General features: G+C 29.6%; 1 protein-coding gene across 3 annotated transcripts; it reads right to left on the bottom strand.

The window, feature by feature from the left end:
• Positions 1–1,641: 1,641 nt before the first annotated feature.
• LOC139096027 (acetylcholinesterase-like) lies at positions 1,642–25,348 on the bottom strand. Of its 3 annotated transcripts, none has more exons than XM_070647639.1 (8): positions 24,780–25,348; positions 8,335–8,445; positions 6,666–7,096; positions 4,006–4,164; positions 3,255–3,863; positions 2,362–3,196; positions 2,001–2,170; positions 1,642–1,828 (listed from the first exon to the last, which is right to left on the bottom strand). In XM_070647639.1, the coding sequence occupies exons 3-8, from the start codon at positions 7,081–7,083 to the stop codon at positions 1,713–1,715; spliced, it is 2,307 nt and encodes a 768-aa protein (XP_070503740.1). In that variant the 5' UTR covers positions 7,084–7,096; positions 8,335–8,445; positions 24,780–25,348; the 3' UTR covers positions 1,642–1,712. The 3 variants fall into 3 exon arrangements, with proteins under 3 accessions (XP_070503740.1, XP_070503739.1, XP_070503741.1); XM_070647638.1 differs by lacking the exon at positions 24,780–25,348 and adding an exon at positions 8,879–9,017; XM_070647640.1 differs by lacking the exons at positions 1,642–1,828; positions 2,001–2,170; positions 24,780–25,348 and adding an exon at positions 8,879–9,019 and having other exon boundaries at positions 2,358–3,196.
• Between the last annotated feature and the right edge of the window lie 1,682 nt (positions 25,349–27,030).

Raw genomic sequence — 27,030 nt, 5'->3', positions numbered from 1 at the left:
TATAACTTACTGTAATTACCATTCGTCAAAAAATTAACTTCTAAATCTAAAAAAATTCAATACATTCACATGTGAATACGATGTGAATAAAATACATTTAAACTAATTATTTTGGAAAATTAAAAAGATTTTACTTTTAAATAAGTACAACATAAATTTAATTCAAAAGTTATATTTAAAATATAACTATATTTCATGCTTGAAATTCATTAGTAACTTATATATGTCTTTTGCCATACATAAAGTTATATAATTTCAGATAGCGGTGGCTCAGCGGTTAAGTGTAGGACTTCAAACAATTTTCAAATCAAGCGATCCAAGGTTCGAATCCCAAGACAAATCTGGCATAATCTGGCAAAAATCGGACGAGTATAAAAGGTTTTAAAAAGATTCAAACGCTTGTGAAGTAGGGTAAAAAATATAATTTCTTGCGCAAAATGCAGTTGAAATTTTTAAATGTCCACAATTTTTGAACGGAAGCATGAATTTCACCAAACAAAGTTTAAAAAAAATACGAATTTCGTGAATTTTCAGATTCCGTAAGAAAAATATTTTTAGGATGCTCCATTACTTCAAAAATCGATCATTTATACTGTATATAATTTCTTGCGCAAAAAATATAATTTCTTGCGCAAAAAAATATAATTTCTTGCGCAATTTTGGACAAGTAGGCGATGTACTTTGACGACACAAAACTTCAATTTTCGGACGATTTATCCTACTTTCTTACGTTGTTTTGCTTCTAAATGGTTTGAAGATGATCCTTGATTATTTTAAAAATGTTTTAGACGTTGAAAACGCGAAAAAATTACCACAACAAAATTTCCAAATTTTTGTGTGTAATTTTGAACAAGTAGGCTAACACAAAAAAATTTTGTTGTGATAATTTTTTCGCATTTTCAACCTCAGAAATATTTTAAAATGATCAAGAAGCATCCTTGAACTGTTTGGAAGGAAGACTGCGTCGTAAAAGAGGGTAAACAATCAGAAAATTGAAGTTTTGTGCCGTCAAAATTAATCGCCTACTTGTTCAAAATTGCGCAAGAAATTATATTTTTTTGCGCAAGAAATTATATTCAGTATAAATGATCGATTTTTGAAGCAATGGAGCATCCTAAAAATATTTTTTTCACGGAATCTGAAAATTCACGAAATTCGTATTTTTTTAACTGATTTCGGTGTCAATATAGTTTATCGTTGAGAAGGTATAAGCATTTAAAAATTTCATGTCAGAAAAAAAAAATTTTTTTGGTGATTTTGTTCGCGCAAGAAATTATATAACGCAAGAAATTATATTTTTTACCCTATATGAGAAAGAGAAAAAAAGATAGAAAAAATATAATTTTTAAAATTTTTTAATTAAAAATCTTGCAAAATCGTCCAAAATCTGGCAAAAATCGTCCAAAACTTGCATGCAAGTTAGTCAAGTTATGGACGATTTGTCTGGCAAAATCTTGCAAAAATCGGACCGATAAAAAAAATCGGTCCGATTTATAGCTGTTTTCTTGCATTGTCGTGCAGTTAAGGATTTTCAATGTATGGAAAATCTTGCAAAGTCTGGCAAAAATCGTTCTCGGGCAAAAATCTTGCATTCGAATTCTGGCAATATCGTCCAAAAATCTTGCCATTTTGGCGCTAGGGTTCTTTCAAAATGACGCTAAATTAGCAAATAGTTTTTTTTGTAGCTTTAATTGAAGCACCTGAAAAGTGACTCAATCCATTAGATTAATAAATAGTATCATTGTGATGATTACTAATAATTGTGATTTGTAGAAAACAGCATTACTCTTGCAGGGAGGAGCTGGTGTTGTTGTTTCTGCTTGTAGATCTGAAAACAATTATAACAATTCATTGCATGATAGAAATTGTCATGATTCATAACTATGTAAAGTGAAATGCGGGAAAATTTGTGAAAATTTTTAAATAATAAATCATACAAATGTTTTATTTGGAACTAATAGGGTCACAATGTTCTTGGTGTGTAGTATTTTTATACTCACTTGTCTGTCTTATCAATTCTGGTAAATATTTTTTCCAAAAAGCACATTGTCTTAAGCGAGGACCATGTCCGATGTGTGAAGAATTCATACTTAATTCTAAATATTGTCTGCTTTGTGCAGTATGAACAGGCCATTCTGGCAAATCATCAATTAAGCCGGGATTAGGATTGCTATATATATAATGTGATGAAATGAATTTCGATCGTTTATTGATTGTATACATATACGTAAGTAAAGTGGAAAAAAATGAAATAAAGAAGAAGAAGAAAAATAAAATAAAATAAATAACATTGTATAGACTTATCATGATTATTCTTTGCTTATTTTCGTCATATCTTTAATATAGAAAATAAAATCTTACCCGGTTCTAGCAAAGTTAGCCCAATATCGCATTATGCGACGGCTAAATTGCTTTTCTTCGTCAAGAAAATCAAGTTTCGGATTCAAAGGCTCTCCAAAAACATAGCTTATTTCATCACCGTGCATGACACCAGTCCAACGTGGCCAGGGATTGCTTTTACTACGATGTGTGTAATAATACATGTAAACATTATTGCCTTCTTCAGCGTAACGTTGAGCAAATTCATTAACATTGCATGTGAAATGATAGTCCCCAACCATTTTATCGAGAGCATCACGATTGCTGTGTGGATTATCAGGATCGTTCCAATCAGTGTACTCAAAAATGATTGCTTGCCGAGCAGCACCGTTCACGTATGGATTTAGTTCACGTACTGCTTGGAGAAATTCTTCTCGTGATACTGTTATGCCTTCCTCTTTCCTTAGTAATTCCGTAAGGTAGTATAAAATAAAATAATAACCTTCCTCGCTATTACTACCGGTCAAAATGTCTGTTTTCTTAAATCGTCCACTTGCTAGTGATCTTATTGGTGTCTCGTCAAGGAATGCACCATCAACAACTGGCACAAATGGAAACTCACAAATTCCGAGTGTTCCCCACTCATTATCTACCAATTCTTTTGGATCTTTTGTTCGTAGGCATTCGACAGTCTCAGATAATTTTTTACGGTCATGTGGACATGAAACTGCTTCCGCAAGTCTTAATGCTCTAAGGGTTGCTTCTTCTCGTGTCACAATACCCCAAGGAACTGTGGGTGAACCACTTTCTAAGATTGCACGCTGGAATAAATCTCTTGATAATGGTGATAATAAGTGCATAGATACACTCACAGCTCCTATATTGCAATTATTTCATTAGAATTTATGATTCAATAAAATTATAGTAATTCTTACCTGCACTTTCTCCAAATATGCAAATTTTGTTTGGATCACCACCAAATCGATGAATATTATCACGAACCCATCGTAATGCGAGATTTTGATCAAAAAGACCGGAATTTCCTGGTGCATCGGGTGTTCCTAAATAAAGGAATCCTAAACTAGCTACACGATACTGCATTGAAACGACAATGACATTCTCTTCTGCTGCTAAGGTTCGATGATCATAAACGTCAAGTGTTGATGTGCCAGAATAAAATCCACCACCAAAAATCCATAGCATTACAACTGAGTTTTTGGGACGTGGGCGGGGCACCACAACATTAATGTAGAGACAATCTTCAGAGAGTTCCGTGTTTGGGTTCCACATAAGTGCACCCGGAAAATCTCCAAACACTGTATCGACAATTTGAACACATGAATTTGGTGGTTTTGTGGCGTTAAAGACTCCCTGCCATTTCTCAACCGGACGAGGATGTCTGAATCTCAATGCACCAACGGGCGGTTGCGCATATGGAATACCTAACCAGGCATCTACCTTTCTACCAGTTGATGATGTTAAAGTTAAACCACGTACTTTACCTTTGTCTGTCGTTATGATAAGTGGATCACTATCATCTACATCTGTTTCATTTTATTACATTTTATAAAGTACCAATAAAAATAAAGTGAAATACCAGAACGAAATAAAAATGAAATGTTAGAAAAGAAAAAAATAAACATTTGTTACATTTAGAAATTTAAAGAAAATTGAACATTAGCATACCATCCTTAGATTCACGTCGTGTATGACGTCTCGTTGATGTCGACGTAGTACCTAAGATAGGTGTATTTAAACTTAATCCATGTGAAATTTCATGTTCAACATTTTGTCGTTCCAATTTTCCTGATTCAGGATCAACTACACGAACTGCATCACCGTGACCTAAATAAACGTCCAATGTAAAAAATGTATCTGTAAAGTTAACGAGGAAACGAAAAAGAAAAGGAGACAGAAAAAAGGAGCAAAACAAACGAAAGATCCAAAAAAGATTTTTTTTTTTTGGTAATGAAATAATAAGTATGGGAAAGAACCAACAAAAGTAAGTTCAAAAACAAACGAGGTTCCCCCACAAAAAACACAGGAATTGAATTTATTTCAAGAAATGTTTTTAAAAAAAATCATAAACCAGAAAATGGAAAAATACAATGAAAAACACAAAATTCAAAGAAGAAGAAAAAAGAGGAAGAAAATAGGAAAAATTTAAAATTAATTTACAAATTTCAACCATTTGATTTCGAAATTTCGTGCTCAAAATATTGAAAAACTCGTTATATACATATTTTATCTTATTTCGCAAAAAGAGGAGATGATGTGAATGAATTCTTACAAGCAAAAAGAGATAATCCGTCATTCGTTCTTAAAATTTTCACGTTTCTGTTAACATCATTTAACAAGATTTTTTCGATATTATTTTCATCTACACCCTACTTTTCATATCAATTCAATTTGCAAAATAGATAGATTTTATGCGTGTGCTCTTTTGGTGTGTGCTCAATGCTCGTTTTTTTAATACATATTATATGTGTATATACATATACATATATTATGCATAAAAAATATTCGAGCTTTTCATTTTTTGGTGTGAATATGAAAAATCAATAATTATCATTACTTCGTGCTGCTGCAATATAAGTATTAAATTGTGTGTACATTGTGAACATAAAGTATATATGCATAAATTTGCACATATATGAACACATTTTTACTGTATTTTGCATTTATATACAATTTTCCTCTAAATTACAATCAGTTGCAAACTATTCCACTGTTGATACTTTAAATGTCTATATTTATATATTTAATCAAATCATGCCTAAAATGAAACAACTAAATTTTTTTTTTTGCATCATGGGTTTGGCAGTTTAGACAACTCAATAAACCCCAATGTGACCTTCATGATAACATTTTGATTAAAGTTTAATCCCGTTCGCATTGCTTTTGAACAAACTTTTGTCTGAATGAAATTTAAATTCTCTTCATGCAGTTGGATTAACATTATATTCCACAGTAATTTGATTTTCTTTTTAAAAATCTTCATTTTAAGCACAATTTGATATATTTTTATTTTTTATGTGATGAATAGTCTAGTGCGAAGTTGTGATTATCATTCATTTTTACGGTGCATTAAATTTCGAAATAAAGTTTTGCATTAAAATTTGTACATTAATTTTAGTCATTAATAATAAGACGAAAAATTATTGACTTTGTTACTATGTATTGTTTCAATAACAAAGAAGGGAAAATTGTCACATCCTACAAGGCTATATATACAAAGAAATCAATAATTCTTTCGTTTTATTATTGTTATAAAATTGCTGCAGAAAAATCAAATGAAAAATAAATCTAAAGTACATAAAAGGTACGTATGCATTCTATATATATATATATATATATTGGCACAGACATTCAAATACACAACTGAGTTTTGCTAGCTTTTTAATGTAACATGTCAGTGTAGAGAAACCAAATTCAAAAGTTTGATTATGCAACATACTTTTAAATCATACAATTCGAACTACAGGCTTCATTTTGTGTTTAATTAAATGTCAGTCAATCAAAATCGGAAAAATAAATGGGAGGCTAAGATATGTTTTAAGGAAATTTTAGCATACCTTGCTCTTAGTATACCTAATTAATCTACCCTGTCTACAGACAAAAATGCTTATAGTAATGACTCATTGTGAGAATCCCGAACGGCCCAAATGAAGAAGGCTCAATCATGGAGTTTTTAAGGCTCTGCTAAACCTCATTTGTTAAAAAGAAATAGACGACTAAACGGAAGGCGAATCATAATCATCATAAAATTTTACTTTACTGAATAATGAACTTAATAACTGAATAGTCCCTTATTAGGAACTGATGTAAATAATTGAAGGATGATTTAAAAAAATCAGTTTGAATACCAGAAATGTTAATATCATCGATAACAGTTCATAGACAAATTCACATGAAATTGATTGATTCCTAATCTTCTTTGTGTGAATCGGAAAATATCCAGAAAATATGTAGATAATAATGGAATTAGTTCTACGGCAATTCAAATAATTAGGTATTTTCTCCTAGCAATATTAAATTTCTTTGATAGCTAATTCTTTCATTATTTGATTTGTGTATCTGTAACTGATGTTTAAGCAATTAAGAGGAGTCTTTGTTGTAAGATTATACCACTAAATTTATAATTGCATACATAAAATATTTTATAGCGTTTGTGCAATATTGCAAATAGTTTGAAAATAAAAGAAATAAAACCATAAAAAATAGAACAAAAACGAAAAATTGCAGAAAAAACTTAAAAAGAGGTGGACAGCAAAAATTAAAATAAGTCATCAAGTGCGATTAGATTAAAAAACCATTTGGAATAACATTGAAACTAAAATACTTGCCATCATCTTTTGATAGTACAGCACCACTTGGTCCGATATCAGATCCAGGTGTTTGCTGTGTAATTTTTTGTCCTAATATTGGCTGTTTGAGTATTGTTTGCTGCGTATCTTGCTGGTGATTTAGTAGATCTTCATTCTCACGACTATGATTAATTTGAGCATTATTGTTCGTTAGTGGCTGTTGCAGATGTAAACTATTTAACTCATTTTCATTGAAATTATTATTATTATCATTATTGTTATTATCTTTACTGACGGCTAATAATTTCCCTAAATCATGATGTCGAGCACTCACTAGTTGCAATTGTAAAATTGTATATAAACCTATATAACATAGTACTATGTGTCGGTGCTTTTGTGGACGTTTAAAAAAGGCTCTGAATGCAGAAGTACCTTTTTCAAAAAGAACCATCTCCATGGTTTGGAGAAATCTGCAAATGTAATAAAAACAAAGTAAAAATCAATAATGAATACATTCAATCGACATTTTATTTTCATTGAGGATGATTCTATGGACGGGTTTTGAATTTTTCTATCAAAGAATCGATTGCTTCATTAGACCAAAAACTATCATATTATTTTAATCGTGTCTAAGTGTCTAAGGCCAGTGATGGGCAATCTGTGTGCCGCGACACACTATTGTGACGTCGTGGCTTACCACCAAAGTATTCCGTATCACAAAAAGTTGCCTACAATTGGTCTGAGCTCAAGTTTTTTGTTTAAAGTTTAAAAGCAAATTTTTTGAATTGAACTCATTTAAAGAATTGTTTACTGGTTATGAAAAGCTCAATCGTATCATATTTATTTATGAAATTTAAATTTTCTATCTTCCATTCATGGAGAAAAACACATCAGAATGTTTTCAAAACAATTACTGTAATTGCCCCAGTTTATCTTTGAAAATGTAATTGCAAACAGATATTCAATTTTTCTATTTATAAGTCTATTAAAGAAGATGAATACGAAAGCGGAACTGTTATGTTTATTAATGGTCTGTCTCATTTACAACATAGCGTGTGGCAATCATAAACATTCACACGCAGAAGAAAAACAATCTAATCAGCATAATTCTAAAAATATCCCAATTGATATGTTGTGGTATGAATGAGATAAAGGAGTTATGCTCTAAGTATGCGCATTGTTGTATATATACTAAATGCTGTAGAGCTTCGCCGAAGAATGACGTAAAAGAAAGCTTTTTATTTCATTATTTTCTCTCTTTCAATGATGATAAAAATAACAAAAGACAAAGAACTGAAATATTCCAATAAATCTTTCGCAAAAAAAAAAAATCTGAATGCGTCATCACTTTCTTAACAACTGTTTTTTATGGACAAGTCTACGAGTTCCAAAAATATTTGTGCGTGACAGAGAGAAGAATTTATTTAAGCAGCCAAATAAAAAGATGTGATATCTTGATAGGGAAAATAAAGATGATCTTTAAGAAAACGTAGACCAAGTTAATCTTCGAAATTGAATTTTCCTGCTTTTATCAAAATTATTCAACATTTTTTATTAGGTATTTTTAAATAGGTAGCTGAAAAGATTGTTTTTGCTTTAAATAGCGATGAACAGTTTCTCATAATCTTTATTTATAAATAACTTTTGAACTTTTGCGTTCATGCTTACTCAAATATGCGGAATATATTTGAAAAATATATATACTCACTAATTGTCAACAATGATGGTATGAAGTAGGTTTATGCCTCATATCACTAAAACCAGAAGAGTATTAAAAGCTTTCCGCTTGTTATGCTGTGTTCCAAGCTTTCTTGTCAATCTAAAAATATATATAAATACAGATTTTAAAATTAATTGCATTCTAAATATTTATTTTTTGTTTTTAGAGTTCAAGAGGTTATCAATAACGACTTTTTATTCATTTGTGTATGCAGATAATAACATTTTGACCTTATTCATCATTTGTACTTATTTAAATTGATTATATTAATTGATTTGATAATAATTTGAACCCCTTTCCTTACAAATTTCTCATAATATTATATTAGTGCTCGAATCGACTTAATTCGAGTCGACTTCAATAATTTAGTAAAGAATTTTAGAGATATTTGTGATAAAAGCAATAATTTAATACTTTAAAATCTGTACAATTGTGTATTAGATTGATTCAACTCTATAACATATAAACCAAATAAGATTAGAAGTTCAACATTGATTCAAAATAATATATTTATTTCCTATTTTATATTTACCTTTTTTGAATTCCTAGTGAATTCAGTGAGAGATTAAACTGTACTAAAAAGTATATTTATAAATAATTTTTTTTTTGAGCTAGGGATTTTAACACTTGATCGAAATATTAAGACAAGTTACAGCTGTAAATTAAAATGTACCTATAACTTACAGACAAATTGAGCAATGATTGCAAAAATGAATTCTTGAGGATAAATTTCGTTTTTATAAAAAAGAGAAATGGAAATTTTATAAAAAGGAGTAGGACTCTAAGTAGGGCCCAAATGCGGAACGACAAAAGTACATTTGAATTTCGTTACCGGTATTGAAATCCCTATTTTGAGCAGAAAACTCGAAAAACTTGTATAATCTTTGAGTTAGTTTATTGATTCAAACAAAATTTGCTAAAGTTAATAGAAATTTATTCTAAAAATACTATGAATAGATAAATTTGTTTTAGGTAGATCAAACTTTACATTTGTATGAATTTTTTATACATTTTCTTAATCTTTTTTGGGAAAACTAATTTAAAATATCATATTACATTCTTTATATTGAAATCCCAATGCTCATTTCTATTTCTGTTGTTCAATCTTTCTCACTTGTTATATATTCATCCTTTTCTTTTTCATTCTATTCTTTCTTGTTAGAGAGTGAAAAAATAAATGACATGTGACATTAAGCTTGAGAGAGAGAAAATAAAGAAACATGTTTTTATTTAACAAAAACATTTACACGTGGGACTGTCAACGAGCATCAAGAATTTCAAACCATAGATATCACATGTAAAATTTATATATCGGCATGTGAATGCAATTTTTATTTCTTCTCTTGATGACTACGTTTTTCATTCATATTCATCGTTAGGAAAGGAAAATTTCTGCACAATAAAGCCTGTTATCGATTTTCTTGCTTCATCAAATTTTTACGTACGTTACACATTTTTTTAATACAATTCTTCATTTTCTTTCCTTTTTGTTTTTAAAACTGTTTTGGGATGAATTTATAAAAAAAATATCTTTACATACATTCTACATCTTTAAAAATTTCTATGAATTATGAAAAGGAGCTTTTCAATTCTTTTTACAGCATTTTTGGAAATTAATAGGGCACTATGTTATTTGAATGGTTGACTGGGTTTTGAAGAAAGCTTTTTTATAAAGCATCGTTGAAAACTCAGAGCTAGCCAGTTATTGGACGCCCTAATAAAATTAAAGCTAAATACGATGTGCATAATGATAATGATTTGTACCTAATGCTAAATTAAGTTTTTGTCTCTATTGCTATAGTCGACCAAATCAATCTTTGACAAAGCCAATGCATCCCAGATATTTCATAATTACAAATTTACTCAAGTATATGCTTTCAATTGAAACTTTGATGAATTTCAGAATTATGCTACAAGTTCAATTTTTAATATTAATTACTGAAAGTAACTAGCAAGAAAAAGGTTTGAAAACATTAAAAAGTCCAAACTCCAATTGAAAATTTGGTGTGATTATGAAAAAGCACCTATGTGGGTGCTTTTTTTAAACTTTAAACTTTCAAATTAAGGCTCCCTAAATTTATTATTCATTGATGATTCATCAAAAATCCAGAAATGAATTAATGTCAATGGATTAAAAAATTAATGACGAAAAAAAATTATTCTAGTGCTTTTGAATAACCTAAAAATAACTCATGTACATGTTCCTTACATGGAAGAAGATACATACACGTACTTTTATGTACATATGGTTTTTTCTGTATACTTTCTCATTAGTATTAATTTAGACTGCGTTAATGTTTCTCAAAATGACTCTCTTGTGAAAATATTTACTTTTTTTCTTCATAGAATTAGTTGTTCACCTTACAAATATCCTTTTAATAAAAAATATTCTTCTATAATGATAAAATGTTGGAAATATTTGTTATATAAAATGAAATATGCATTTTATTATTTAGTTAATAAATATTTTATACGCTTCATTATATGAAATGACTAATTTTTTCGATTTAACCTCACACATTCTATTGAACGAAGACACGCAATTCGCCCTTGCTGTAAGGGGGCAGCAAAGTTACTGTTAATGCCAGCATTGGCTACTTACTGTTCACAATAAAAATTCATTTATTCAGTAAAAATTTATGCTTCATTTATTTGCCCACTCTAGGTATGAGTACTTCTAAAAATCAATATTGTGTTGCAATAAAGACTGACAATAAAATTTGGAAGGCTATGTTTATTTGCTTCTAAGGTATTTGCTTATACAACAGTTTCCTTTTGTTCTAATTATTCTTCTTATTGTGCTCAATTCAAATAACTATAAAATGTATCTGAAATGCTTTTTTAACAATTACTAACTCAAACTGTTGATGTTATTCCTCATAGCGCTACAACTTATTACTACAATATTTAGAGCAATATCGTTTTAAAGGACTATAAAAAATTTTTACAATGCTTAATTGCTTTTTAAAAACTGCAATGAAAAGCTTTAAGTAATCCTATTTTTTCAGAGTTGTTTTTTCTTTTGTGTATGATTTATGGCTTAAAACAAGCTTAATCTAAATAACAATTGTCCTATTTTAAGACAGAATAAATTTTTTTGTACCAAAATGTTAAGACAAAAAAAGAATCACAAAAAGTTATGAATAACAGTTGTAGTGAGACTGCAGAGAAGATATATGAATGCTTGTTTAGCTATGACAAACACAAAAAAATGATAAAGAGAACTGGTAAGCATAACACATTAAAATATAATCTTTCCAAACTCTGTATAGAAATTAAAATTTCATTGCAATCCATTTGCCAAGGTAATGTATGTGCAAAGAAAACTTTGCATGCAAAACAGCAAGGGATATTGAGTACGGAGCATACATATGTAGGATTTTACATTTAAGTTGCACATTTGAAACGAGTTCTTACTATATGGAAAAATGCCATCATTCTCCCTTGTAGTCATATTTCACTCCATGCTCTGTTTAACTTCATAATTTTCTCCTTTCTTTATTATCAGAATATATGAAATAATAAAGTTTTTCATCCTCATGTTTAAAATTCTTTACTGCTAAAATTTAATTAAATTGTCTCTGTGAAATAACAAAAAGCTACGGTTTCATTCACTCAATGTGTTACAGAACTTTTTTTTTCATTATTTTATAAGATTTTAATATATGCACACATGTACCAAATAAAAAAGCTTACAATAGAGGCAGAATAAATGTCTGTTGTTAATTTTTTTTGGTATTTTCTCAATAATAAACAAGTGTTCTCCAAAAACACCAAAGTGGTGAATTCATTACTACTAAGAAAGTTTTTATTTTACTAAACTGTTCTCTATGGTACAGTATATGTAAAAATTTATAAATATAGGAAATAGATAGGAAAAGTTTTCCTTTATATACAATATAAAATGTTAGAGAGATGCGAACTTTGTGTATGTTTTTTTTTTTTTTTTTTAAAATAAACTTTTTATTCATTAAATTTTTGACTTAATTATGTACAAAGTTTGGATACATTTTATTTGTATTTAAATTTTTAAAGGATTCTGACTTATCGCCTTCATCACTTAGTTTTTGATTTTATTTTGAAATTGTTTTGCTTTAATTTATGTTGTGGTTTATTCGGTGTTTCGCGACGCAAGACGAGTGTTGAAATTCGCTTGCAACTTTCCGACGTAGTCCTCAATAGAGGGTATTTTTGCTTCAGTATGTAGATCTGATATCCTTTCATATCTTGTTTTGTTGAGAACAATTCTCAAGAATTTGTTTTGTAGTACTTGTAGTTTTTGTAGATGTGTTTTTGCCATCCGTTCAAATGCTGGACAGCCGTATGTGAAGATGGGTCTCACGGCTAGCTTATAGATGAGAAGTTTGTTTCGAACGTCGAGATGTGAGTTCCTGCTGATGAGGGGATAAAGTAGTCTTAGTGCAGTGTGAGCTCTGTTGGTCACATATTCTACATGCTGCTTTAATGTCACTCTCTTGTCGATTATCATTCCCAGATATTTAGCTTCGGTTTCCCATTTGATGTTTTCGTTGAGGAATTTGATGTTGTCTCTTGGAAGTTGCCTGGAGTACCTATTTGTGATGAATAAGGCTTGAGTCTTCTGTTTGTTGAGATTTATTTTCCATTTGTTCATGTATTGTTGTACTTTTCTTCCAGTGTGTTGTAGATGTGTTACAATATCGGCTGAGTTTTCTGCAGAATGATACAATGCAGTATCATCTGCGAAGAGTGCGATATTGTTGGTTGTTTCTCTTACAATATCATATGTGTAGATGTTGTAGAGAGTTGGTGAAAGCACTGCTCCTTGTGGTACTCCGAATTTGATTTCATTGGTTTCTGAGAACTGACCTTTAATAAAAACTGAGAAAGTTCTTTCACTTAGGAAAGATCTTACAGTTTTTATAAGTGGTAGTGGAAACCCTAATTTGATCATTTTAAACAAGAGTCCGTTATGCCAGACTCTGTCAAATGCTTTCTCCACATCTAGGAAGATCATTCCTGTTGATTTCTTCCTGCTTATGTTTTCCTTTGCTGTTTTGATTACTTTGATGAGTTGGTGAGATGTTGATCGTCCTGTGCGAAAGCCACACTGCTGAGTCGGAATGATGTTGTTATCCTCCAGATGCTCGTTTATTCTATTCAGCAATACTCTCTCCAATATTTTGCTTAGGGAACTAAGCAAGCTTATTGGCCTATAGCTGCTCACTTCGTTTGCTGGTTTGCCAGGTTTTGGGATCGGGATTACTTTAGCTTTTTTCCAAACTTTCGGAAAATAGTTAAGTTTGAGACACGTGTTGATGATGAACTTCAAATATTCGAAGCCTTTTGGTGGAAGATTTTTGAGGAGTATGTTGTTGACATCGTCTAATCCTGGTGCTTTAGGATTTTTCAGATTTCTTACAATGTATGAGATTTCCTCTACATTTGTAAGTTCTGTGCAGTCACTATTTTCTCCTTCCAATGCTTCCTTCACTGTGTTGTCTACTTCCTGGGTATGTACTGGGTTATTGTCCTCAAGTGGATTTTCGTGTGCTTTACGAAAATAGTCACTGAGAACGCTGGCTTTTTCCTTATTAGTGATGAACGTTCTATCTGCATCAATCAACGGTGGCATCGATTTTGAACCTTTCTTGCAATGCTTTGCAATCCTCCAGACTGTTTGGTTTGATGGTTGAATTTCTGAAAGCCGCTTATTCCAGTTTGTATTTTTGAGTTCCTTAATTTTGTCTTTGATGACTTTCTGTAGAATGTTTAATTCAGTTTTGATTTGATTACCTCTGCTACGTTGCCATCTTCGTCGAAGACTTCTTTTCGTCCTGATTAAGTCTTTGATTTCTGGTGTGAGCTTTGTCGATTCAAAGTTGATCTTTCTCTTCTTCACAGTTTTGTTTCTTGAATCCATGATGAGTTCTGAGAATACTTTGATATGATGTTCTATCTCCTCTACGGTGTTGCATGGGTTTTCCAGAGTGCTGTCTTCGATGGAACTTTGTGTATGCATTACAGCATAATATATATACTTCTCTCATTGATGAAGAAAAAAAAACTTCTTGTTCTTAACAGTATAACTTTTACAATTTGTAATATTAGCCAGAAGATAAAGAGTGGAATGACAGAGGGCAAGGAAAAGCCAGAAGACATAGCAACATGGACAGATAAGTAAAAGTGTATTTTCTCCTATAAAGATATTATTCAGAATCACGTTTTTGTTGTTAATAGAAAAGTCCAAACTTGTCGATCAGGTTTTAATAATATTATTTTATTCATTACAATACACACTTTAAAGCTCTACTTGGAAATCTTTAAAACCAAATAGAAATATTGTTCGATTTGACATGTTTAACAGGTCTTGTCAAGTAAAATGGGCAACCTATGTGTCGCGGTACAGTAGTATTTTTGGAAACACTTGAAAATGCCATGAACCATATACCACGACAAGTTATGATCGAGACTTACAATCAAGGAGTGCCAAGAAAAACCACCGATTTAAATAAAAAAGCTCTAATTTTAAATTACGCTTCTGTCGGTCGCTGGTGACCACATCCATCTACACTTGATTGTTTATTTAGTTGGGTTTGAATATTTGATCAATATGTCCATGTCAAGTTCAAAAGTTCCAATTATCTAGGCCTAAAAACTAAAATTTATCAATGCCTGCATCTAATATTTATTTAATATAAGAGGCACTATCGTAAGATTTTTGTAATAAAAGCAGAACAATAAATTTTGGAAAACAATTCCTTTGCCGTCTAAAAGTAAACAAAGAATTCTATAGCTTTCTAATTTTCCGACATTAAAAGCAATAAATTATGTTAATGTTAGTTAATGTAAGGTTTGGATATCTAAATGATGTAAAATAAAAACATATAAAAAAATAAACGAAAATCAATGAAAAAAATTAATATTACATCACCATCATAAGCTTGCGAAAAAAGATTGTAAAATAAAGGGTCAAAATGGAATAACAAAAAGAGCACACTTAACCCATGTCAACGTTAAAAGAAATAAGAAAATTTTCTTCGTTTGAGGCTTGTCTTTTAACATGAACAGACCGATTTTTCTCTCTAAGATTTTACAAAGATTTCTCACTGCCTTTTGTGTATTCTTCGATATTTCACACATCATCAACGGATATCATATATTTTTTCATCAGATTTTAAAAGCTGAGAACATCACTTCATGAAAAAGCCGAAAGATTTTGAACAAATAATGAGAAAACAATTGGAATTACAAAAATCTTTAAAAGGAACCCACAAAGGTGTATCAAAATTATTGATTTTCTTCTGTCCATAAAACGCGAAAGCTCAAAAAGAATGAGAAAAAGGAGATAGAAAAAAAAAAATAAAACAAAAACAAACAGGCAGTAAAGACAAGAACAGTTAAAAGAAGAAAATTTCTCGTCCTATAATAAAAATCCATAAAATTTTATGGACGCTTTTTCAATGTTGAAGAAAAAAAAGGAGAAGGAATAAAGAATGATGTTTTTTGCTACCACTGCTACTTCTGGTGTGCTTTTCTGATGAAGGAACAAGAGTAAATGTGTTTCGGAAAGGAAAAAGGATAGGATGAGAGTAAAAATTCAAGCAAAGAAAAAAAAAATTATCTTGATGCTCACAAAAGATATAAACTGAAAAGGTAATATATGTGTATGTATCTCTAAAGGTCATATAAGCCACTATATGTATTGTTCCAAAATTCAATTTAGTTCTTTTACTTGCAAAGTCATTAGACATAAATCAAGCACGCGTAACAACTTAGGTAAGACAACGATTTACTGCGACATTGTACATAATATTTGTCTACGTTTCCCCATACATACTTTTTTTTTATGCATAGCAATTTTCCAGCAAAATAAGAGTGATTTAGGTCTGGCACTAGAAAAATGCGCTAATTTAAAAACCTTACAAAGATAGGAACTAAGCAACACTCTTTGTTCATATCTTTAATTTTGCTCCATGTCACACTCTTTGTAGAGCATAAAATTTTGCTGAACATATTTGCATATCTTCATAAGTAAACATGTAGCATATTTATGTATTAAATTAAATCGAAATCCTAAATTGTTGGATTAGATGAGAAAAGATTAAACTTATGCTGCTGGCTGTGTTAGATACAAGTAAAATTATATGCATGAGTTTTTTCTTTTTTGTTATATGTAAACATCATTTTTTTATTCCAAACATAAAATTTTTTAAACAGGTAATGTATTTAGGTATATCTTTTTGTCTCCAGATCTTATTAAAATGGATTTTTTTCCAAATAAATGACACAGAAGGATAAAATTATACCCGAGCGACACAAATGAAAAAGGCTCCGTTTAGCGTTGTATGGCTGCCAAAATACAAGCTTCCTTCTGGTATTTATAAATGAGATTAAGCCTTCTTGACATGTGTCGCTCGGATTATTATCATTTTATTCCACTTATGATTGAAGTGTTATTTGAAAATTCTTAAATCAAGAACCACAAAACATGAATAATTTGTCACTTCATAAAAGATGTAGGCACAGAAAACATTCATTCAATAGTAATAATGTATTTTTAGTTGAAAACCTCTGAGTGTTTTAATTTAAGCATATCAAATATGTGAATTTTCTCCTCTTGAGACACATTTAAACTCAAACTTCCATATATTTAGGGTGTGAGTATATATTGAATTTCAATAAACATATGGTAACTGTGACGTCAAACTTTTTGAATCGAGTACATTTTTCTTTATATTTGATGCGGATGTTATGTCTTCTATATGTATCCAAAGTTTGAGATCAGGAAGCTTTTATTTGAAGAAAATATCTTCAATTTATTATTATAATTTTATTTCCTCATGTCTGACTATATTTACATTCAGAGAATTTTCAAATTTAATTAGGTGCTTCTTTTGTCAGCGTTGACATGCTTTACAATCATTTCTTTGAAAAATCGAAAATTTGATATTTTGAAAACTGGTTTTTGTAAAACTTTTAGGCACACCCAACCCATAACCAATAAAGAAATACTGACTGTACATACTCATGACCGTTACTTTAAGCTTACTCCATTCTTGATAGAACGTTCTTTGCCTGCTATCTATCCTAGCTCGTTTATACTCGTCTTTGTCAATTTTTAGTTAACTTTATATGTATTTGAACGCAAGGATTTCAGTAAAGCTTTAAAATATTTGAAATACTTGTATTGAAATCCCTATTCGAACCAGGGTATTAGTACCAGGGTTAGAACTGAACAGAATATATATTGTCTTTTCTTTGTATTTTATACAATTTTTATTCGCCATATTAAAGTATTTAGGAATAAGAAAAAAGAGAGAATAACACATTTTATTGTTCTGCATGTTCATTCACATGCCTTACGTATTATTGGTGATGCTTATTTCGATATCGTCATCGTCATTTCAGAACTGTCTCTCATCGACTACAGCATTGGAATACAAATTTTGTCACTGAAAAGAAACATTTGTTTTTCTCTTATCTTGCTTTCATTTTTAAATCTAATCCTAAGCCTACAACTGTAGTAATAAGGCAGCGCTATGCTCTGAATGTATTTATTTTTATAGTTTTCTTATTATTTGTTCTATGCCATCATCGTTGCGAAGCATAAAAGCCACAGAAGTTTTAAGGAAAGAAAAATGTTTATTGTTTCTACTGATTCTGAATATAAACGAATGGAAAAAAATCATTCAGTTACATTCCAAAAAAGTTTCTTTCTTTTTCATTTTTAAACTTTTCAGTAGAAATAAAAATTTCTTGTTCCTTATGCTTTTTAGTGACCTTGAATTTTTCCAATTTCCATTCAAATATTTTTCATGCATAATACGAGTATCTTCTTCATTTTTTAAAAACTTTTTTTTTTATTAATTTATGCTATTTCTTGATATTTGTTTTAAAAAAAACTATGGCAACATGGACTTGTTCTGAAAATGTGAATGAATTGTAAATTTAATGCTCTTTTGATGTAACATCGTAACAAAATTCGGAATCGAGTATGCTTTTTGAATTATCCGCAGTTATGGCAACTGGACGTAAATTCAAAATTTGATAAATTAAAGTTTATGGATTCCTTATCCTAATGAGCAGTGCTTATGCTAACAAATATTTTCAAATTCGAATTGTTCGGAATTAAATTATCAAATAAAAATTCAACCTTTTTTAAAAAGTTCGAAGTTCGAACTCTTTTTAAAAAAAAAATTACGTTACAAAAACAGTGAAATCTTGAACATCAGCGACAAAAAAATATAACGATCGCTTTTCAGAGACGGCCACACTCTGAATGCAACATAATAGAAATAATTGAATAGACTTTATTTTTATTAAGAACGAAAGGGAGAGTAATTTTTTGTCACCGAATAAATTAAAGTAATAATATGATAAGAAAAATTTAAAATATCTCAACGCGATGAATATTCATACTGTTTTGTGTTACTATAACACTTCGTTCATCTTCTACATCTCTATACTTCTATTATCCTCTTTAATACTTTACATTTTAAAAACGTTGATGCTTCTGAATTTAATTAAATGCAAAATTAAAATATTTTGTGCTCAATTAATTTATAATACAACCATGACAGTATGCGTCTTTCATGTTTTCTATTTCGTCACCAAAAGACGTGAAAAGGATGGGTAAATTTTCCTCTTTTGTCCTAATGTAATTTTTCATAACATAAAATTAAAATTAAAATATTTTAGATTATGAGCGAAAAAGTAAGTAAGTGCGAAAGATAAAAGTGCCTCTTTTTTCTCACCAAAGAAGTTATCCATTATAATCAAGGAGTAAAGAGAAAAGAATTGTGTAGAGAAAATGCGACATGAATGAAGAAGTCGAAGATGTAAGAAAGCAGGTAATGTAAGAAAGGAAGATAGAAGAAGGGCGATACGAAATCAAGAGGGTCTTGAGATCATCTTTTATCTGCATAAGAATAAAAAGCTACCTTTTGCATATATATTATAATATCGCAGAGGAAAATATTGTGTACGCGATTTTCCTCATCTTTACTTTACATTCCGCTTCTCTGAAACATTTCAGCATATTCTTTCAGAATGTCCGTAATGTGTCTATATGCATGACTCGAATTAGATGAGTTAATGCAATGTGTTAATGTGAATCCTTCCTTTCATTAAGTTGTAATTTTCAAGCGTTTATATACGTTGACTTTTTTATGCATGGTGATTAAAAACAAAAGCTTACTAGAAATATAATTCCTGATAAATGCGCTACATTCAATTTAGAATCTGAAAATGATTTGCAACTTTATGTAATTCCTAACTTTCTTGAAACAGAGCAGAAAATGATTATGCGAAAAAGCTTCTTCCATTCATAGCTTAATGCGTACTTATACGTTAAATTGTGAGCTTGAAGGAACTCAAAATGAGACAAGAAAATGATATTTGAATACAACGAAATAAAGGAAGGAAGAGGGAGGTAGGTTAAAAGTCTTGAAGCATTTTCATTTTGTATAAATTTTCATTTTATTGCAAATAATTTTTATTCCGGTCATTTTAAGAGAAATTTCGCATTCTCATCAGATAGGTTGGCAAGAGGTTGGAATAATTCATATGTAGAATAAGATAAGTAGAAAAGACAATTTGCATGCGACATTCAATTATAATATCAAATTCTCATTATTTCTAAAGCATGCCTAATATGTTAAATGTCTTTTAGAAAACGTACATTAGCCAAACTAGCTTCTTTTTCTGTTGTTTGTGTGAACATTATAAATCTAGATTAAAATGAATCGAATTTTGATCAAAAAGAAGTGCAACCTTGTATGCTTAATACAAAACTAATTATCGTAATTCTACCAAAATGAACATCTTTTTCGTTGTAAAAAGAATTATTTTAATTGATATTTTTATGATTTGTTAGCTAAATACCTAAATTAAAACTGAATTGAGCTTTTGAAATCCCCTATTCGAAAACCACCATCAATGGCTGATTTGAGAAAACTAAAAGTAATCAATATGAAATATAAGGAGAAGAAAATTAAGAGAACCAAACGTTACATAGAATTATGGAAAAATTAACATCAAGATGCCATTGTTAAAGCTTAAAAGGTTTAGAAACATTGTCGGTTAATTTGAAAAGAATGAACAAATTGAAATAAAATTGCAAAAAAGCATTTAAAAATTAAAATGAATAAAAAACCTAGATAAAATATGCAGCAATAAATTCCTTTAAGATGACATTAATATCACAATGCAGATTTAACTTGGATTTAACTTAGATTATAATTATCAAAATAATTACTTTACTTTCATCGCTGTTACTGTTGTGATATGTATTTATGGAAATTAAATTGTACTTATTCATATTCAAACAGAAAAAATAACAAATAATGAAACTATGTAATGCATATATAAATAAAGAATAAAACATTTTTATGATGGCATAAATCACACGCAATGTTAAGTAATCATCAAATGTATTCTTGTATACCTAAGCAAAAAAGCAACAAGGAAAAATGTTTTCATGATTGTGTAAGAATTTCATTATTACTGTTTGGACTAAACGTAGGAGGACCATCTGCTGTATTTATGTCTGGACTTCTGCATACTTTTTACAATCTGCAGTGTCCTAGAAAATTTATAAGTTTTCTCGGATTTTTTTTATTCCATAACAAGAAACTTTTTCACGCAAAAAATTTGAGCTTTTTAAATTTTTCGTATGTGAGTCAAAGTCCTAGATGTGAGTCAAAGTAGTTAGATAATGTAATTGAAAAAATTATATTTTTATAATTATTTTAATGGTTCATAATAAAACCTTAATTGAAGGGTCGGCATCTGCAGTATTTTTACCAAGATCATGTAGTACATTTCTCGGTATTTTAATACATAAATTTAGTTCGCGAAACAATATTTGTAGGTTCAAGCCCAGGATTGAAGATAAACTTAGTGTTGAATTCTTAACACAAGAAAACAGGTTCCTCAAATATTAAGGCTCTAAATAACCTAAAATTTTCGATTTAAACTGGTCACCCTAACTATAAAAGAAACTGTGTTTGAAAATTTTTATTTGAGGCTGTTCCACATCATAAAATGAGAGAGAAATATGCAAAAAATTCATAACCATTAAGAAAAGTATTTTTCTTCTTAATTTTAATTGCTTTGTCCTTGATGCTTTGATTACATTTTTTATTAAAACAGTTAAATCTGTGTGTTGTACATTAGAATAACCGCAACAACTCGCAATCTTTTATACCAAACATTTTGTTCAGTTTTGCCTCTATTTAGAATAATTTTTTCTAGAATTTTTAACTAAATTCTTAAGATGATTTTTTGGAGAGGTTATGGACCACGATTGATCTGTACGACCATCGAAGTAAGTAAAACAGTTTTATTACTTACAAATATGATCAATTATTATGTAACTTTTTCAAAGATTGATTAAGCTATTAAAATAAAATAAAAATAATGTGCAAGCTTTTCTAAAGTTATTTAAACTACATTGTAATTATGTGCATAATGTTGCTTTAAAAATATTAATTAAAGTATTATCACGAATCGCATGACAATAAATTAAAATATTTACAGTTATGTTTTTCACTGCGGTAAAAAAAGTTTAAATTTGTTTTAATAGAAAGTATTTGAACTAATCAAAGGTTAATGGATAAATTTAAAAAGTCTATATTAACTTAATTCTTAACGTAGACAAATCTATGTAGCCAGACACAAAAACAATCAAAATTGTTTTGATTCTAAACTTTCTAGAAGAACTTTAGAATTTTCCAAAAAGATTTTGCGGCACATTCGCCGTAATATAACAGTGCACTGCGGCTGTATCATCAACTCGAATCTGAAATTTAATCAACTTTCAAAGGTTTTGAACACGCAAAAGAAATATCAATACCAGGAGCTCAACATTTGAAACAAATTTATCATACCCAAGCTAACCGTCAAACCTATTTTCAACATATCTAAAGCAGAAGTAAACATACAGAAAAAAATTATCTAAAGGTGGTGAACCTAGCTTAATTCCTCTATTTAGGTACTTAGTAGGGCGGAGTCAAATTATAATCTGTTTATCACAGGATGCGTTGACTTACCAAACCGCCATCCTCAATTACAATCTGAAAACTTCGTTTACGACCAAGGCTAAACCAAAGCAAAAATACTCTCGATCGGTAACAGAACTCCTTATAAAAAAAATTGAATGAAATTTTAATTTTTAAATAAGTTTGCGCTAAAAAGGTGGTCTACGGCACATAGGTTGCGCGCCACTGATTTAATTAAAGATCGATATATGTGCATAAATTCATATTTATGTGTTCTGAAATATAAGAGCAAAAAATGTTTCGATTCGAATTGAGTCTTCCTTAGAGTTGAAAATCATAAAGAATGAACGACGAAAAAATATAAAAAAACCTTTTTTTTCTTCATTCATACAATATAAATGATAATGGAGTAAAAGTGGAAAGAGAGAGAAAGAAAAGTTTAGAAATAAAAAAATCAATTTTATATGGCAAACCACAAAGTCATTCTTCCCATTTCCTGTCACTTCCTCTGACCTCGAAAATCCAATTTTTCTCTATTTCCATAATTCTATTTTTATTATTATTGATAATACTTTTGTGTTCTACAGCTTTCAGTTATTGTGGTTTTATTTCGCTATCGTTGTCTGTTTTAATGTTAAGTAATTAATTTATTTTGACTCTTATTGAATCGTTGGTTACAAATGCGAGAAGTTCTAAAAGGAAAATGTGACTTCCAAAAATGTTTATAGCTGCTTTATAGTTTTTTAAAACATCGTTTTTCATACTATTAAATAAAAAAAAATTGGATATGCAAGTAAAGCAGAGAGAGTGAGTACACAGAGAAAATAACGAAGAGAAAAACTAGAGTATACTGGAGAACTCCTACAGACAATAATTATCTGCATTGCATCATCTACATTTACTCACCCTGTACATATATATTTAAAGTGGTGAATTTTTTGTTACCATTTTTATCAAAAATAATAAAGTTTTGTTCTTACTATATATTTGAGGATTTTTTCATATTTCTATTCTTATGCGTGCATCACATCCTTTTTCAATATAAAAGAAAAGAGATATGTAGCAAGCATAAATAAATATATGTAGAAAATTTTGTAGTCATGACAAAAGGAGGAAAAAAAGATACAAAAAGTTATAAGGATGGAATATTGCTCATATATTTTTAACTAGTCCCTCGAAAAGCATTACATTGTCTAATATTTAATGTTGAACGAAAACAGAGAGGACCCAAGAAACAGCAGCAGCTACCGAAAAATTCTACGAGTATCATATCACACTATTTATTTTTATGCTAAAATCAATAACACGGATATAAAGAATTTCTCTCGTCTGTATGCTTCCAGCAATTTTTCTTTTTATTTCATTCATTCTTTCGTTTATTTGCAAAAAAAAATTTTTTTTTGTCTCATTTACGATTCTTTTCTTGTGCTGGACTGCTTGTGCTGTTGTTATTTAAGCATGAATGAACATATAAAATGAAAAACTATATGCAATAAGGGAATAAAATTTTCAAGACTATCAAATGATGGTAATGAAAAGTTATGGACATGGCTAAACAGAAAAAGGCATAAACGACCATTTTTTTGGGATATCATCTGCCTATTGTATTGTCATATCATGTATATTCTTAGTCAATGTTTTCAAAAAGGAATGAAGCTTTTATTCACACATGCTCAAAAATTCAGAATGGTTTTGAATATACTCATACATTCTTTGTGATCATCGATTGTTAAACGAGATTTTGTGTGCTTTACGCTCTTTTTAACATATCACTTTTAGAAGCTGCATCTGGTGTAATGCGAAATTTACCGTACTTTTAAGTATGTATATAAAATTATATTATCCGCCATTTTGTGTTGGTATAAAAATTTGAAAGAAGATTTTTTGCAATGGAACTTTTTTTTTCTTCATAACACACACAGTATCCGGATGCTGCTTCTTACAATACATCAAGTAAAGCTATGTATAGATTGAATGTACACGAAGCAATAAGCTATAAGCACGGATGCAGAGTGATTTCTTTCTTTCCATTTATGTATATATTGCTTGTGAGAAAGGAGAATGAAGAATAAAAAAAAAAGTTGAAATAAAAAGGCAAAAAGCGTCGTCATTCGAGACATGTTTATTATTATTTACACAGCTGTCATTCGGATTTGTGCGAGAATCAGAATTATACAGAATCAATAAATGGAATTTTCTTTCCTTCTACATTTTTTTTTTCTCTTTCTATTCCAAAGGAACCTTTTTATGTTATAACATGATGTAGCCTTGAATACTCACTTTACTTGATTGAATCGAAAATAAATATTTTCTCTTTTTCGGATTTATTTTATTTGTATCTTTAAGATAGAAAATCTTATTCTCTTTTCTTTACCCTCTTAACAATTTCATGTCAAAACAAAGGCTTATCTATTACACAAATTTTATATCATCATATATGTATGCACTTACACTGAATATTATTTCGATTAAATTAATCTTCTCTTTTAATTGCCACTTTGCTGTATTTTCATCAAGGACATTTGGGGTTTTTTCGTCCTCTCTTTCACTTTTTTCACACACTTAATTTTACTTCAATACATGTATCAATAAATTCCTTTAACGAAATAAAAAATTTACAAAATTCTTTGCTTTTTTTAAGAGTTGACTTGTTATTTACTGATGTAGTTAAATGAGTTTTATTAGAAATCCTTGTGCAAATGCAATTAAGTCCTTTTCTTATGTATGTATGTATTATTTGTTTTATATCGAGTGCAGATTCGCGATAAACGACAAGTGCATCAGAATTTCTCCACTCAACTGTAGAAAAGTATGAAATAATTTTTTTTCTTCTCTATTTAGTCGTTTTCACAAAACAGGAGCTTTTGTCGAATGTACTTTTACAAACACACACTCAATTTTGATTTCTTCCTCTCTCGTGTCGATTTCGAAAATAAAAAAATTCGAAAATTTCAAGCATGATTTTCTTTTTTTTTCTTCCTTAATGATATCTTCGCTATCTTTTCTTTTTCTTCTTTTTATTCCTTTTTTTCTCTTCTTTTTATTACATTAAAATTTTCTTTTTAGATATTCACATCGAAAACTCTTCTTATTTAAATGTTTATTAAAGAATTAAAGTTTTTTACACATAATATGATTGTTTTTAATATTGTAAAAATATAAATTGTTTATTGGTAATCCTATACATGAAATAATGATTTTCAAAATTTCACTTTTGCACTGTCTCTCCTTTTGTTTTATTAATTAAGCAGCAGCCAAAATTTAATCGACTGCTTCTTACGCGACACAAAAAGAAATTAAATGTAGAGAAATTTCTTTCTCTTCTCTCAATTGTATCGGAACGACGATGTAGATTTTATATATGAAATGCAACTGCGCAAGTGTGACATTGGGAATAAGTCCTTCCATAAATCCAATACGAACAACAGTGGGGAAGCTGTTTTATGAAACATACAACATTTATATGAAGGAAAAAAATTCTCCGCTTCTTCAAGAACAATATTAAAATTTTTATTTTGGAAAGTGGATGACGAAGGGGTAAAATAGTTGATGATGATGACGTCGCTATTGCCGCTTTTTCTCCTAAAATTAGGTCTATCTATCTATCTATTTTTTTTTTTTGTTCATCCTCTCCTCATTTCATTCTCTCGTTCCATTCTATCCGCTTATCTTTATCTCTAATTTTATTTATATATTTTCATTATATATGTAGGATGATTCCAGTATATTATCAAACAACAATAGCAAAATAGTTATTTTATGTGAAAATGTCAGGGCACATATATTTTTGTTTAGGAAATGCAGCCTGCAAAGTTCATTCGTTTTTAATTCTCTTTGCATGTCCACATCCTTTTCTATTGCGATTGCTTGAACATAAAAATATATTGCTGTTCCGCATTTTACTTATCTATGTTGCTATTCGAAAACGATATTTTGAAGCTTTTGTTTTTTTGCGGAGGCTGTTTCATTTGCGGAACTTCATATCAGTTTTCATTTCGCAATATAAAATTATCAAATTTTATCACAATACGATTGAAAATGTCTAAAATAATTCTCGCAAATAAAGTTCGTTTAATTAGTCATGACAATGAGGTTTACACTTGTAGAGATAGTAATTAAGTTATACAAATTGCTTTTATAAGCATTTATAGTATAGGAATAATAGTAAGTGGTTATTAAGCAATTTTGATTAAATATTTTTTGATGATAAATTTATGAATGCTGTGCCTTTGGAACTAACCAAAAATATCTCTGTAAATAGGGTCTGCTATTATAGTTACAAACTGACGTAAAAATAATAATGTGTGACTGCTGTCGAGATCGTTAAAGTAAATTAATAATTTTTGCCATCAGTTCACTACTAATGAAGTCATGACGACAAGCGGTAAAGATTTAACGACAGTCATTATGAATTCGAAATGTAAAGGAAAACGTTTAAACTTTTTTCGTCAATTATCATTCTCCATGCTATTTTCTAATTTTCTTTTATTAGAAAATTGGTCGAAACAATGACAAATCTCAATAATAACTAGTTTAAGCACTCAATTCAATTTAAATTTCAAACAAACCTATTGAAATACCAAACAAATTTTGATTTCACCATTTAAAATATTATTATTCTCCCTAGGATGGAATCTATAAGAAAAAATCACTCTGAAGCTCCGAAGGCAACATTGCGTAGGCCGGTTCTAAGAGGAAGTCA

This window comes from Chironomus tepperi, unplaced genomic scaffold (genome assembly GCF_022539635.2).
Source record: "Chironomus tepperi strain 1889 unplaced genomic scaffold, CSIRO-AGI_Ctep_v1 contig_376, whole genome shotgun sequence".
Taxonomy (NCBI): domain Eukaryota; kingdom Metazoa; phylum Arthropoda; class Insecta; order Diptera; family Chironomidae; genus Chironomus; species Chironomus tepperi.
This window is presented reverse-complemented; position numbering and strand designations above follow the sequence as displayed.